The sequence below is a fragment of the Chironomus tepperi genome, unplaced genomic scaffold (genome assembly GCF_022539635.2).
Source record: "Chironomus tepperi strain 1889 unplaced genomic scaffold, CSIRO-AGI_Ctep_v1 contig_67, whole genome shotgun sequence".
Taxonomy (NCBI): domain Eukaryota; kingdom Metazoa; phylum Arthropoda; class Insecta; order Diptera; family Chironomidae; genus Chironomus; species Chironomus tepperi.
In genome coordinates this window covers 1,125,771-1,140,766 of record NW_027226189.1, presented here as the reverse complement: position 1 = coordinate 1,140,766, position 14,996 = coordinate 1,125,771, and the positions used below count along the sequence as shown (strand labels likewise).

The following is a 14,996-nucleotide window of genomic DNA, read 5'->3' as shown; positions in this document are numbered from 1 at the left end:
CCACCAATCCCTGATTGCAATAGCAATTCTGTTTCGATGAAAAGCTTCTTTCCATTGGATCTATGGCCACCCATGTGATCATTATCAACACTTCTCCATCCAAAATTCGAATCTACTTTGAGCTCAAATTTCAGGTTTGTGAATTGTTTTGATATTTGATGAATGCTCATGCCTGTTAAAATTCTTTGATCTAGGATCGAATTCCACAAAATCGCTATTTTACGTCTTTTCAATATCGTGTGTCACTTCATCGAAATCTTTGAAATTTTAACGTCAATTTGACATTTTTACTCATCAAAATTCAAAATATTTAGCAATTTTTCGGAACTCAGCAGTTCAGAATTTGAATGCATTCAGTTACCTTAACTAACCCTCATTATTAATTCAAAATCCAAAGTTCAATGAATCATGTGTCGTGTCTCATGGCACATATTCATCTTTTCAAACTCATCCTTTATTCATCCACAAATCATGCCATGACCTTTCAAATAACCTCATTATTAAGAAATTATTCTAAAATAATTGATATAAATCGACATAATTATTAATCAGTTGATACTGCATCATTTAATTAAGTCAATTAATAATTACCAAATAGCAGCACTAATTACACACCATACTATATGATTCATTTGAATGAAATTGTCATGCTTAATAAATTATCGGCAATCAATCAATTTCTTTTACAAAAAATAATGTGTTCTTTATGATTTTCACCATGCGATAATTATATTAATCATAAATTTGTGAATGGATAATTTGTATGTGTTGGAGTAACATCGCACGTGTTAAGGCTACAGCATGTAGAATCTCATCAAATATTGAGGATATGAGAACATTTGAGAGGTTTTTGGAATAACATTTAAGGGGTTTTGAGGTAAACAAAAGGATTGTCGTTCAGTGGAGATTTTTATTGATTTGATGAATTTTTAAAATATTTAAATTGATGATTAAGGTCCAAAATTGAAGCTAGTGTGGCTTTATAAAGTGGAATCAATTTTATCAATTAAAAATATTGATGAAAACTCAAAGAAATTGCACAAATTCAATTAAACTTGTGCAAATGTTCCATAACGGCTGAAAAAAATTCAAATTTTCGAACCCACAACATCGAAACGTAACTTACAGCCGTCACCCTCATATTATACTCAGTCTATTGTAAAAATAGCATTGATAAAGACAAGACGGAATTTTTCGTTTCTCATTTTCAATTTTTATTTATCAATCGGTGAAAAAGTTTGTGTTTTGTGATTTTAAGCAACAATTTCAAGTGATCAAGTCATTCTGTATCGTGCACGATGTGAAATAAGTCGTGATTGTTGCTAAAATGAGCCTAATAATTGCCATAATGCAGTGATACGAGAATAAATAAAATATTTATACACAACAAAAAAAAATTATTACTGTGAGAGTAAAAAAATAATAACAAAAAAAAAAGGTTTTTTTTCGGGAAATTGCAAAGGAAGAAAATGTGAAAAAAATTTTGTGTGAAAAGTGAAAATAATAAGTGAAATTAAATATTTGTAAATAGAATAAAAAATTATCTTAAAATGCATTTATCAACAATAAAAATACAAAAATTAATCTATTTTCTACAAATAATTATATGTGGAAGTGCGGAACTTCTCACAATTAATGTACAAAATCAGGTAAATTTATTAAATTAATCAAGATACATAAGCATACATCATGTGAGACATGTCATGCAAGTCGTAACAAAATAATTATACCAAAAAAATGTCTGTAGCTATACATCTCGATAACATTATTGATTATTATTACTATTGTTATTGCCTGCGAAGCATTTTCGTCTGAATTTAATAATCCTCGAGTTTGTCTCTCGGAATCAATTTAGGGAAAGTGGACATAAATGAGATGAATTGTGGATGTAAAAATAAAGACATTTATTTATATCAAAAATATTCGATGAAATTGCATTGCGGAAGAAGAAGAGAATTGTTTCAGGCATGTGAATTGTGTATTTTTGCGACAGCTGAGCACAGAAGATGATTTTTTTGCTCTCTCGGTTGAGTTGATAACCTTGCCGTGTGGCAAGTAGTATTTTAAGAGGCTTTTTTCGTGAGATTCTTAATGAGGAATTTTGTGAATTTTGTGTTAGAGTTATAGGCGATGATTTTAACTCTTGTTTGAATTTCCTATTAAGAGATTTGGAATTGTTTACTTTTTTCAACCTTTTAAGAAGAAAGCTTGTCAAAATTGAGTTTAAATATTGGTTTGATTCTTGTGAATGTTTTCAAATCTATAAATTTTTGTTAAAAATTTATAAATTTTGAATATTTTAAATTCATTCTTTTGACAAATTTACAGCAAATTTAGGATTTTAAATATAAATTTTTCAGAAGTAAATTTCAAATTTTTTTTTTAATATTTCTTAGTATTTGAAAATTTAAATGTCATGAGTTACGATTCATTCATTTTCGCGAAAAGCAAACTCAGAAGGCACACCGGAGGCCGGTCTCAGTCCGCCGTGAACTCGAGCTTAATGCTCTTTCAGTCCGCCGTTAAACGGCGACGTAGCGGTACCCTAGCCAACATATTGTGCTGTTTAGCTTCATGTCTTGACTCCAACAAATTCTTACAGCTTACACAATCCAGAGATAGCTCGGTCTCGATTCTGTCTAATAGAGAACACTTTGTTTAATTTCTGTTTTAACAGATTTTATTAGATTCAAGTTAGAATCAAAGCAGAGTGATTTTTTAAAAATTTCATCAAATAAGTAAAGCAATTTGATTGATATTCGCAAGAACTAAATCAATAATTTGAAATTCTCTTAAATTTGCTGCATTTTAAGAACATTTGGTATTTGAACCATCAGACCAAAGCTAAACCCAAATTTTCTCATGCATACCAAAAAGCTACCCCTTCGAATTGCTCTAATTTCCTAACAACCAAACATATTCCACTTACCCCAATTCCAAACCAGGATATGACAGCATTTCCCAACTCCAGGATTCACCATAAAAATAAAAATAATAACATCCATAATTCTATACATAAAATTAATTTAACAACATAACAATTTTCGTGTTTATGACCTAAATTCAATGTAGGATACATCATAACAAAGCACAACATGATTGTGCCTTCGTACTTATGTAGTTTTATGGTTAATCCCTTCGAAAAAAAGAAGTAACCAGACAATAATTCAATAGTTCCATTCATTCATATAAAGTAAGTCAACATTTATATGAGACAGACAAAGTATCAGCTGAGACTGATAACAAAATGATAAAAAAGCCACATAAAAATGTTAAATGAAATTTTTTTTATGTACTTTTTCTCACTCACAATTCTGTGCCTATTTTCGGCACATTGATATAAATGTGTGTATGTTTATACATGCGATTTCACAGGAAAAAGAAATGTTGAAGGGAGCTTTGGCACAGCATGAGAAAAAAATCAATAATATTAAGGAAAAAAGATATAGATGGAGGGAGTGAGCAACACAAAAAAAGAAGAAGAAAATTGTGATGGATAAGCATATTTTTCCTCTATGCTACTTTCATTAGCCTAATTATAGCTTTTATTCAGACATAGAACAACAATTTTATTTCCTTCTTTTATTTTCATAAGGAACAAAGAATATGAAATGTTGGGTGGGAATGTTTGCGGCATCTTTTGTGTAAATTTCTGTTCTTTGTTCCTTCCAGGGATTTGTCGTATTTATGGCGAATCCAAACAATCGCTATCTTCTCTCGTTTGATCTTTAATGGATAAGAATGTTGTCTAATGCTGTCATCAGGTTCTGGATATAGTTTATAGTTATTATTAAGATTGACATAATAGAGTCGGGGATATTGATATTTTGACAGGATATTAAGATGATTTAGATCTTTATCTTGGAATTAATAGTGTGACATTTGTCACGGATGTTGAATTTGGGAGAGTTTTATGAAGCTTTAAGCTTTTTTGGGTGTTTTTTGATCCAGAATCTGTGAAAATTGTGAGAATTAATGTTGGAAATTGGGAATGTATCCTTTATCAAGTAGCTATGCTTATAGAGTGATTTATTCAGGATAAGCAACAAAACATGACAATTTTTTCAAGCAATTCCTATCAGAGCACGAAGAAGACTAAGAATTGATATGGAAGTAGGCTTCAAGATTCAGTCACTAAATTGAGAATTCAACATTCACGTATCACCCTTATCAATAGAATCAAAATTACTTCCATCTAAAAATTCTATGAAAATCCCTCAAAAAAATATCACACCCGAAAATCATGCAGTAAAAAATCTGGCAACGTGACTTCTCTCATGGAATCTCTATCATTCACACATCATATTTTTTTGTGTTGCCTCCTCACGCCATTTATTCGTACAATATATTGTTGAATAATAATATTATTGACACAATACATTATTTGTGTTATTCGCAATTTCCTTCCTCTTTCATTCAGGCATCAACACATCTCTCACATACAATGCTACTAAGAGCTATACATAACTCACTGTGTGTTATGTTTGTGAGAATAAGAGAGAAATGAAAATATTGCAACATTAACTGCTGAATACAGTTTTGTTCTTCAAGTCGTCCTCATTTGCTACATACATGTGTACGTACATAAAACTCAATTCATACAATCACAGATGAAAATTAAAGAAAAGAAAAGAAATAAGAATGTAGAATAATAATAAAAAGCTTATCTTCTCCCGTGTATCATTGACTGTATGAGCATACATGCATGCTGGGATGTAGTTAGGGGATGTCTTTGTGGATTAAAGTTCATTTTGTAGTTTTGAACTCAAAGGCAGCACGGATATTGTATGAAATATCGACTTCGAGTTCTGACAATAAGTAGTCTCAATTTCGTCAAGCACTAAGCCCTAAATCCTCATCTAATCACTTCCATCCATCCAAAAAGCACTAAACCTCATCCAAAACATCTCTGCATACATAACAGTACTATTCCATACGGGATACATGAGCGACATCATTAAAATCATAAAAATATATGTCAGGTTGTGAGTAGTAAGAAGAAAATCAAGCCGTAAGATAGAAAACGGAAGTTTCTCGCTTCCTTATCATCTTCAAAAAAAAAATCCAAATTCATATATGTAATTTTTCTATCTCATCGTATCAAATATTGACTGAAATTTTATATGTTTTCTTCCACCGATGATGCTGATGATGATGATGCCTTGCTACTTACTTTTTACTATCACTTCCTGCAACTTTTTTTTTTTCTTTAAAAAATATCTCTATGTTTATAGATACTTAAATCATAATAATTTTCTACTTCTACGATAAGAGGAAACAAATGAGTGAGATGGAGATAGATGTAAGGGATGGGAATTTTTTTTGTGACATACAAAAAATAAGAGAGCAAAAGGAAAACAACATAACTTTTCTCTTATCATCCTTATTTCACTTTCCTTTCTTTCTTCGTATGCTGTGTGTGCTTTTGACTTTGGAATGATGTGTTATTGGCTGTTGTGTGTCGGTATGGATATGACATGTTGATGGGATTTGATGGCAGTTTTTTTGGAAATAGTGGGGAAAAATGGTGTGTGGTAGAATAAATTGGAATTCTGGATGTGGATTTAGATGAGGTAGGGGATTTATTGATTTTTCATGAAGTTACGTTAATGTTGTTTTGTTGATGTTAAGGAAATTATAGGAATAAACACGATTATGAGGTTCAAAAGCTCACTTTCAGTCATACAGTAAGGAATGCATAAAGAACGCGAGCGGCCCTTTGCGGTCATAATAATGAGTAGAAATGACTCGTTACAGTGACATCATGGCAACATTGTTCCTTGCATCCTTGCAAACACTTGTGCTGCTCTGGAATAGTTCAAACGAGCATTGTGCTATGTTCTACCTCAACCTCCAGTGACTCATTAAGTAGAAACCGTTAATATTTAATCGAAAAGTAGAGTTTGAGTCCCATTTAGGCTATAGCTTTTGGGAACTCTCCTTTAATCTCTTGACCCGTAGTCTATGCAGGTTCAAAGCAAAAGCTTCACAACATCGCCAATTTAAACCATTCTGCTCCTCAGACTCCTGTTCAGAAAGTAAAAAGCAACTTGAAATTGCAATAATATTCAAGTATTCACAACTGTCTCTCGACAATCCTTCCTCGAAGTCTTAAACTAAGATTATCACTCGAAATGGAAAAATCCTTGATGCATGTAAAGCAGTCTGATTTATATGATGCTTTATGCTTCACATAATAATCAAGCAAATAAAAGCGTCACTCAAGTCATCTTCAAATCTTAAGTCTCTTCCAACTTGAAGGATTCTTCTCGAGCATGTTCTAGACTAACTGTCTCCTGAGCTATATGAAAACTACATAAATACGTAATTCAATGCATAAATATATCTTTTTTTTCTTTTTCATAAATCGATAATTTTACTTCGTTTGCCTTGATGCTGCAGTAAAGATTAGAAGAGAAAAAAGTCAAGTTTATAGCTGAGCATAAACATTTTCTTTCCTTTTTGATGATGTTGCCATGTTGACAGTTTTCCTCTCCCCTCAGCTTTTCCACATCCCTTTTTAACTTCCTTTATTTATTTACTTTCATACTGCTCACTCTAGGCAAATGTGACAAAGGAAAATTCGAGGAATCTTGTGATTCTACATTTTTATTGTCGGTGCTCTTTATACTCTTTTGAATTTATCTTATTGTTTTACTACATTTTGTGAGGAAATTCGTGGAAGAATCTCAATTTAAACCTCAGCTATAGAAAACGTGCTGTATTTTGTCAGCTTATATTTGAGGCACATGCTTCATTTTGTGATAACAAAATATGAAACAAGTTTAGAACTTAAGAAGAAACAAGAAATTTTGGACATGGAAATATTAAGAAATAAAATAATGCTGACGATGCGGTGATTGTAAGCTGATATTTTATAGAAGTTGTCAAGGTTATTCTGTTGAGATTTTTGAATGACATTTTTATGACCTTTTGGATATTGATTTAAATGTATTGTTAAGATAGAGATTAGGGTAGTGCTTTTCAATTCTTATAGATCCAAGGCACACTAATCCATTTATTTTGGACGATTTCAGTGTGTCGACATACTTAACGTGAGGCTTCAGAAGCTTTAGACTACTCAGATATTTTAATTCTTGTCATTATTGCTGATGATGCAGATATGATCCGCTAATAAGTTCAAGAATAGTTTGCTTCTATTAAACTACGAAAAAAGCTCCTGAATTGTGTCACAGAGCATATCTAAAAGTACCTGCATAGAGGAACAAATCCTGCAATTGTGCAACTACACTCAGAAAAGCTTGACTAGAAAATCTCTCAATAATTCCCAAAAATCTAAATTTAGAATTCTAATAACTCAAAAGAGTCAAAAATGTAACTCCAAATGACCTTTCAAACACAAGCACCTTTCCAAAAAAATAACAAGTTATTCTTAAAATCCTTCTCGGAAAATTGTATTTTCTCTGTTCAGATTTGACGTTTGGCATTATATGTATAAGCGGAAATTCAATAGACTTCATGGAAAGTTGAAGGATGCTTTTCTACGTAAATTTCGTTTTAAAATGTGGCTTTATGTATGAGTTCTTGGAAATTATTAACAAATATTTTGTGAATCAATTCTTGGATTACCAAATGGAAATTGTGCGTAAAAATGGAAGGAGTTTGGTGGCTTAGTAGGCTGCTGGGTGTTCTCAACTCCTCCCAAATACAACATCAAGCTAATTAAAGCTTGAAATCGACTTGAATTTCAAATGAAATCGACTCGACATTTTCTATACAAAATCCTAGTCTGCAGCTATAGAAATTAATTTTGCCAAGTCACATTGTATGTAATTTTCATCAAAAGATTTCAATATTCAAAATTCAATATTCTTGTAATCTCTTGTGTTAATCTATTATTGAACATCCCTTTGAGGATTTTAAATGAATATTGTTAAGACATGAAGACATAGAATAAAATAATGCCAAAATTTTCTTGTTAAAAGTCTTATAAGGTTAAAATCAATAACCTTGTATCTATCTTACTATTTAAAAGCTCAAAAGATAATGTCGTAACCTTCTCCTTTCAAAGACTCTTTATTATGTTCTGATATCAAATTTCGGTTATTAACTTTTGTGATCTCGTCCTTGATATTTACTAAATTAAGGTTATAGGATATTATTTCAAAATTTTTGACACCTATCAGATGAAAGATTTTGGAATGTGTCAAAGAAAATTGTTGAAAAATCGATATCTGATCCTGAATATGTCTGAACATTGTTCAAATAATTTGTTGAGTGCCTGAATATTTTTCTTGAATTTGAGAATTTTATATTCAAAGGACTATAGTAGAGTTGTCAATTATTTGGGTTTTTACTATTTGTACAAATACCAAATACCCAAATATCGAGACCCCCAAATATTGTACAAATACCAAATATTTTCGAAAGTATGGATATGACCCTAAAAACATCTGAATTTTCAAAAAATTGCCTGTATATTCACGCTTATTGTATAATTAGTAATAACAATCAACATAGAAGTAATGAAATTAATTATTTTCCAAAGAATAATAACAAAAAATAACTAAAATATTAACTTCTTTTCAGTCATATGATTAGGAAATTTCAACTTAAAACTTTCTATGCAGTGAAGGCTCAACACTTGATAACGTAGCTTGAATGGGCTTCAATGAAATAAACTGCAACTCTTACTTCTCAGTCCTGTTTTTAGTACCTTTAAATGACTTTATATATATTGTTCTATGTCTATTCATGAATACAGTCATTCTAATCATAAGGACATGAAGTGCGATTTTCTATCTCTTCGTCCTGACTTTCAAAACCACAACATGTGTTAAATTTTTGTATTCACTAGATATTTAAGCAAAACAATGCTCAAAAATTCTAAAAAATACTACATAAATTTTTCAAAAAATATTGCAAAATTTTATATTTGAAGATTTTCAGGAAAAATTTCATACTTGCTTTACATTTAACTCTTATGTTGTTTGATACAAATTATTTGGTTTCAAAATACAAATTATTTGGTGACCCAAATAGTTTCAAAATGGACCAAATACCCAAATATTGGTATTTGTAATTGACAACCCTAGACTATAGCTAAGCCTTTAATACAGTGATGAGCAACCTTTTCTAATGCCATGGCACATCTGAGACTTTGTCAGGCACTGTATGCTGGCAACAATGTGTTGCGACACGTATGATACTCACCACTGCCCTAATATATCCATTTTTAAAGCAAAATGTTGAAAAATCAGCTAAAAAACTTAATCTAATGTTCAAAAATTAAGCTCTTCATTCTCATTGTCAGCCCATTTCCTGACCTTGCCCCCTTCCTAAAATAAAAACTTTCTTTTTTGTCATTAAAAGTCTCACAGTCTCTCTTTTTTTCTTCCAGTCAATTTCAAAGACTGTAGCCTTTGACATTCACAAGCATCTTTCTTTCACTTCTATTTGACTTCCTTCATTCTGTTGCTTAATGTAAATTTAATGCTGTAAAGTAAATTAATTTTGTTAAAATAATCCAAAAATTTATCGTCTGAAATGAAATTGATGTCTAATGGGAGGCTGTCTGACCTTTTCATACTGATGAAAAATTTAATGATTAAATTTATTTTTATTAAGTTTTAGACTCATGAGTCATGGTGATGGATTGGAAAAATTGCGTTGATGGGGATTGAGGCATGAAAGAGGTTTTATAAGGGGTTGGTTGGGTGTGGATGGGGTTAATACTTTTGGGGGATTTAAGGACATTTTATTGTGACTTTTGAGATAATTTGTTGAATTTTATGCTTAACATATGTCGAGTGTGCAGCATATGCAGAATTTTAGATAAATGACCGTCACGTATCACATCCCCACCCCTGAAAATGGCGACAACAAGCTTTATTTCCATCTAAAATGTCCCTTTCATTCATGTCAAATTCACAATACTACAAAGCAAGATTCGCGTCGCCAAAAAATCCTTGAAAATGTTCCTCTCCATTTCTTTTTTAAGACTTTGTTTCCATGATAACACTCGTCTTTGCAATGAATATCAGCATATCCATTTCATCAACATCGTTATTATCATTCCATCACATAATATGCATGTAGAAAATTCTATACATCTTTGTTAAGCTAAATATATCTTGAATCTCATTAAAAAATGTTTTTAACAATACATTATACAGTATATCCCAAAGATATTTCTTAGAATATGAATGAAACATTAATTACAAATAAATAATACTCTTGGTTCACCCTAAGGAATCTGCTTATTTTATTGTGAATGGTTGCTGACTTGCGTAGCTCATTAAATTACATGAGCTCAAGTTTAATCTTGTTAAATTAAAATTCAGACAAGAAACGTTAATTTTTTGAAATTGACTTCATTAAATCTCAAGTTGCTCTCACATGTGGCATAGACTGAAATGAATACTTAATGATATTACAATGGCTGAGTGTAGGCACAAAATATTCTAGAAATGTTAAAAATTTACGCATGACAAACATATAGCTATGGTGATCAAAAGAATGTGACAATTTCTTTTTAAAAATAATTAATTTTATTACACTTAAATGTGCTCGATGATAATTGGAATACATTAACTGGAATATTTTAATGAGCTAGATTTTTTAAGAGCTTTTTAAAAGGATTGATGGAAATTTTGATGTAAACTTCTTGGAAATTGTTTAAAATTTCATGAAAGACGGATTTTGAGAGTTCACAGCTTAACATTTGTATTAAAAGAGGTTTTATGAGCTTTGCAGCTACTTGAGGATATAGTTTTAAGGAAATTGATGAATCAGGGTGCCTGGAAGTCGACCAGAGTCCTTCTTCCCATTTTGACACAATCTCCAATCTAATTCCTAGAATAGTCAATCTATTTTCCCATTTTCCTACTGTTTTGGACAATTTGAAGGCCCAATACACTTCAATTGAATAAAATTTCCATAGATAAAGCCAGATTCATGCAAACTTGATTCTCTACTGCTCAATATTCATTCAATACTTCAGCTCATTCAATAATAAAGTGTCATAGTCATGAATTTCACAGACTTTTCACTCAATTTTCCCACACAAAGCTTTGTTAAACTTTCAATTTACTTCCCTTCATCATCATTCACTTCACAAAATCTGTTCATATGCTTCAAAAATTGTCATCCGTTCCAAAAAATAAATCAATAAACTGAAAACTTTCTCTACCCCAAAAAACTAAGCTAATCAACTACACTGTCATTGACACATAATCAATTTGCTCGAAACATGGAGATGCTCGACTAATAATGTCAAATTGTCAATAAACCTGTTAACACGAGGACATGCAACATGGCAAAGTGTAAGAAACAAGCTTTCATGATACCATATTGGTCACTTCATCTTTGCAAGTGATCCTCTTAGATGTGTATTAATTCGATACAAAGTGACTTCAATTACTCAACACAACAAGCTTCGATACAAATGAATTTTACATCAGTCAGTAATCCATAAAATTTGTTCAGTCTTCGATTTTTTCTTTCTTTTCTTTCTTATTACATGATTGACATGAAAGTCAAGTGAAATTAATCAATCGATTACCTTTCTTCTTGTTTCCTTTTTTCTGACAATTTTCTCGTTTTTGTGTTTTCGTAACAGATGAAAACAAAGAGGATATTTACTGTATTTTACAGAAAGGAGATGAAGATTTGTGTTAAGTTTGGCAGAAATAAATTGCACAAAGAGATTTGTTTGGAAGATTTTTGGTGGACTTTTGGGTTTAAAAGGGGTTCGGGTGTGATTTTTCGGTCTTTGTGTCGATTTCTGATTAGTTCTCAGGAAAATGTGATAAAAATTCCAAGTGATGGACTTAATTTTGAACTTTTGAGGATTCTCGAGAGTCTATAATGATCCAAAGACTCAAAAGCATTCAAATGGGTTCCATAGCTATTTGACAACGTTATTAAGTCCGCTAAATCATTTAAAGTGTCCTTTTCTGAAGTAAAATCCTGAATTTTGGTATATTAGATCATCCTAGACTTCATCAGAGATATTATTCAACCAAATCCATTGAAACTCCTAAAGAACAGACGACAAAAAAGTTCAAGTCACCTAAATGTTCACTAATCCAGCACAAGCACATAAAAAATCATCAATATTGAATGTAAAACTACTCGTGCCAGCAATAATAAGACATGATATCCATTACCTATCACAAAATTCCAAAGACATACAGTTTTCCTAAAGCAATTTCAATGCAGCACTTAAGCCTTCCTCATTTTGCAGAACAAAATGCACCAACAGCCTTTAAATCCCCTTTTCTACATCTTCATGCTGAAAATTGTTTCTTAAAGTTTCAACTAGTTTTTTTTTTTGCTGCCATTCGTGATTTTTTTCATCTCCTCTATTTTTCCAACTTGTTGCATGTTGTTCCTTCTTATTATTCTGACTGTGTTACGTACGAGATATTTTTCTATATAATATAGTTTTTCTTTTTTTCCTTCCTTTTCTTGTCGCTTCACTTTTGTTCTATCATTTAAATAAATTTTTAATATCGCATACAAGCGTCGTGCATGTGAGGCAAGATGAAAAATAATAAAGGATAATAACGGAGGAGGAGTTGAAAGAAATAAACGAAGATTAAGTTGTGAGAATGAACAAACGAGAGAAAAAAAAATAATGTTTGCCTTCCATTTAGGAAGTATTTTGTGCTAACGAAAAAGAAAAAAAATAATATTGAGGAACAGTGGAAGAAGAAGGAAGGATTTTGCTGCCAAAAGTAATTAGATGTCGCGGATGAAGGGTAAGGTTAAAAGAGAACAAAAAAAAATTGAAAGAATGATGAAGAAAAATTCTCATGTTCAAGCAAAAAAGGTCAAATTGGTTAGATACAGCAAAAAAGCAGCACAAAGAAAAAGGTCGCGAAAAAAAAATTTCCTTTTTAACCCTTTTACCAATTTTTCATCCTTTCCTTTTCTTTCACTCTTTCAACTTTATTTTTAAAAAAATGATTAACGAAAGACTAAAATGGAGGAGACAAAGAATGCCAAAAGGAACTTGACAAGTTGAAAAGTTATCGTAAATAATTTGAATTTATCAAAGTTAAATATAGCAAGTCATAACAATAATTGTTGAAATTCTCACGAAAAAAAGATTCACTAATTCTAATAAAACAATGCCAGAAGATGTCTACGTTAACTTTCTTTTATGACCCGCTTTGGGATTATAGACGGCAATTTATTGGGCTTGCAGATTAGCTTGATGCTTTGATGATGGAAATTGTAATGAATTCTTTAGGGACTTTTATGTTTCAAGTTAATTTTTATAGGTTTTAACTTTTATTCTTTAGAGTTTTGAACAATCTAGAAGGACTTCTTGTAACTGAAGACTATATGCTGGATTTTGTATGAATTCTTCGTCTACTTTGGTAGTTGCTCGTGTAATGGAATCAATATTTTGAGATTCTTCAGATCCTCTTAATTTTTAGAATCGGTAAAGTTCATAATTTTGGATTTTCCCTCATTTTGCATGTATAAGTCAAGTCCTTTAGACTCAACACCATACAAAATTTAAGTTAACTTTGAGCTTTGCGTTCTCGAAGTAGTATGAATTGGTTAATCGATCAGAAACCTGACTTCAGGCCATTTTGACTCTAATTTAGCGGAGGATTCGGCCTAGAGCCAGATTATGGATCGATTAAGTTTATCAAGTCTTACTGAAGCATAGAAATATTTTTGCAGCCTTGCCTTTAATTAGGCAACATTAATATTTCTTAAAATATTATATAAATCCCAAAAAATTCAATCAACACATCCTTTCATTCATCAAAGTCCACCATTCATGATCCCAAAATAATAATCAACAGTAGCTTCAGATTTAATCAAGGCCTTGTTTACTACGTAATTAAGGTGAACCTTTTATCTTCTTTAAATTTACACTTTTCCTTCATTTTTCTTTCAACCGTTTTGCTTTGGGGCTTAAACAGATTTTCATCATGGTCAATATAAATTAGCTCTGTTTTAATAGATGGGATAGGAGCTGAATGATGTTTGGGTTGTGATTTGGATGATTGTGTTGAATATTTCATGCTGGACTGTGTATATATTTATAGTACATCAGAAACATGTTTCAAACTCCCTTAATAGCAATATTATCTCAAGGCCACATCAACCAGGAAATGTAGATCCAAGATGCAGAATAAAAAATATTTTTCTCTATTTTCATCATTTTGATTATGTTAAAACCATGCTGCTGCATCATATTCCCATTCGAAAAAATGTTCCTTCCATCAGCATTAAATTGGATTTTTTTTCTTCTTTTCATCCTTTTTTCATCCTTAACCATTTCCATTTCATGTTTTGAGCAGTTTTATTCTACTCACTTTAGAGTCCCTCCTGATATAGCGGACAATTATTATGATGAGTTTTGTAGAAAAAGTTTTTGTAGAAGGAAAAAAGTCTCGAGGGATATTGTGGATGGTGTAGAAATGGTGCTGTAGTTTGAAAGTCCTGTGGCGATTTCTAAAGAATAAACTTAAATCACAAACCTTAATTTTGAAAAATATTCGAGAAACCTTCAAGTCCAGTGGTGGGAAACCTTTTTTGTGTTACGGCACATCTTGGCTTTGACTGAAACCAAACACGACATATGCTTCATGACATTTCTCAACGATTTTGACGGTACACAAGGGTGTTGTGGCACACAGGTTACCCACCACTGCTCTAGTCTCTACCATTAGAATCTATGCTGTCTATAATCTCTAACCAGCACATACCAGTCTATAAACCCCAAAAACACATCAGATTAAATTCTCTCACAAGCCTTCATCGACACAAAATACATCATGTATAAGAATTAAATGTACTTAATTGACCCGAAGCATAATCCCTTCCATTTTTGTCTCATATTGAAGATAAGTGGTAAATTTAAAGTATTTGTAGTCTTCAAAATCTCATCTTTCAACCTTTATAAGACAGGTCTTAAGTCAACAAACTCAAAAGAGGAATTAAAAATTTGTTCAACCTAAATTTTCCTTAAGATCCACAAACATCCATTATGTCTCCAAGTTCTTAAG

The 14,996-nt window shown here is 31.4% G+C and overlaps 1 protein-coding gene across 1 annotated transcript in view; it reads left to right on the top strand.

Moving 5' to 3' along the window:
• Positions 1-1,172: 1,172 nt before the first annotated feature.
• The window catches only part of oaf (out at first), a 50,846-nt gene continuing 37,022 nt past the window's right edge, over positions 1,173-14,996 (top strand). The window contains exon 1 of the mRNA XM_070653251.1: positions 1,173-1,649. Coding sequence (XP_070509352.1) covers positions 1,551-1,649 — 99 coding nt within the window. The 5' untranslated portion in view covers positions 1,173-1,550. The remainder of the gene's footprint in view (positions 1,650-14,996) is intronic.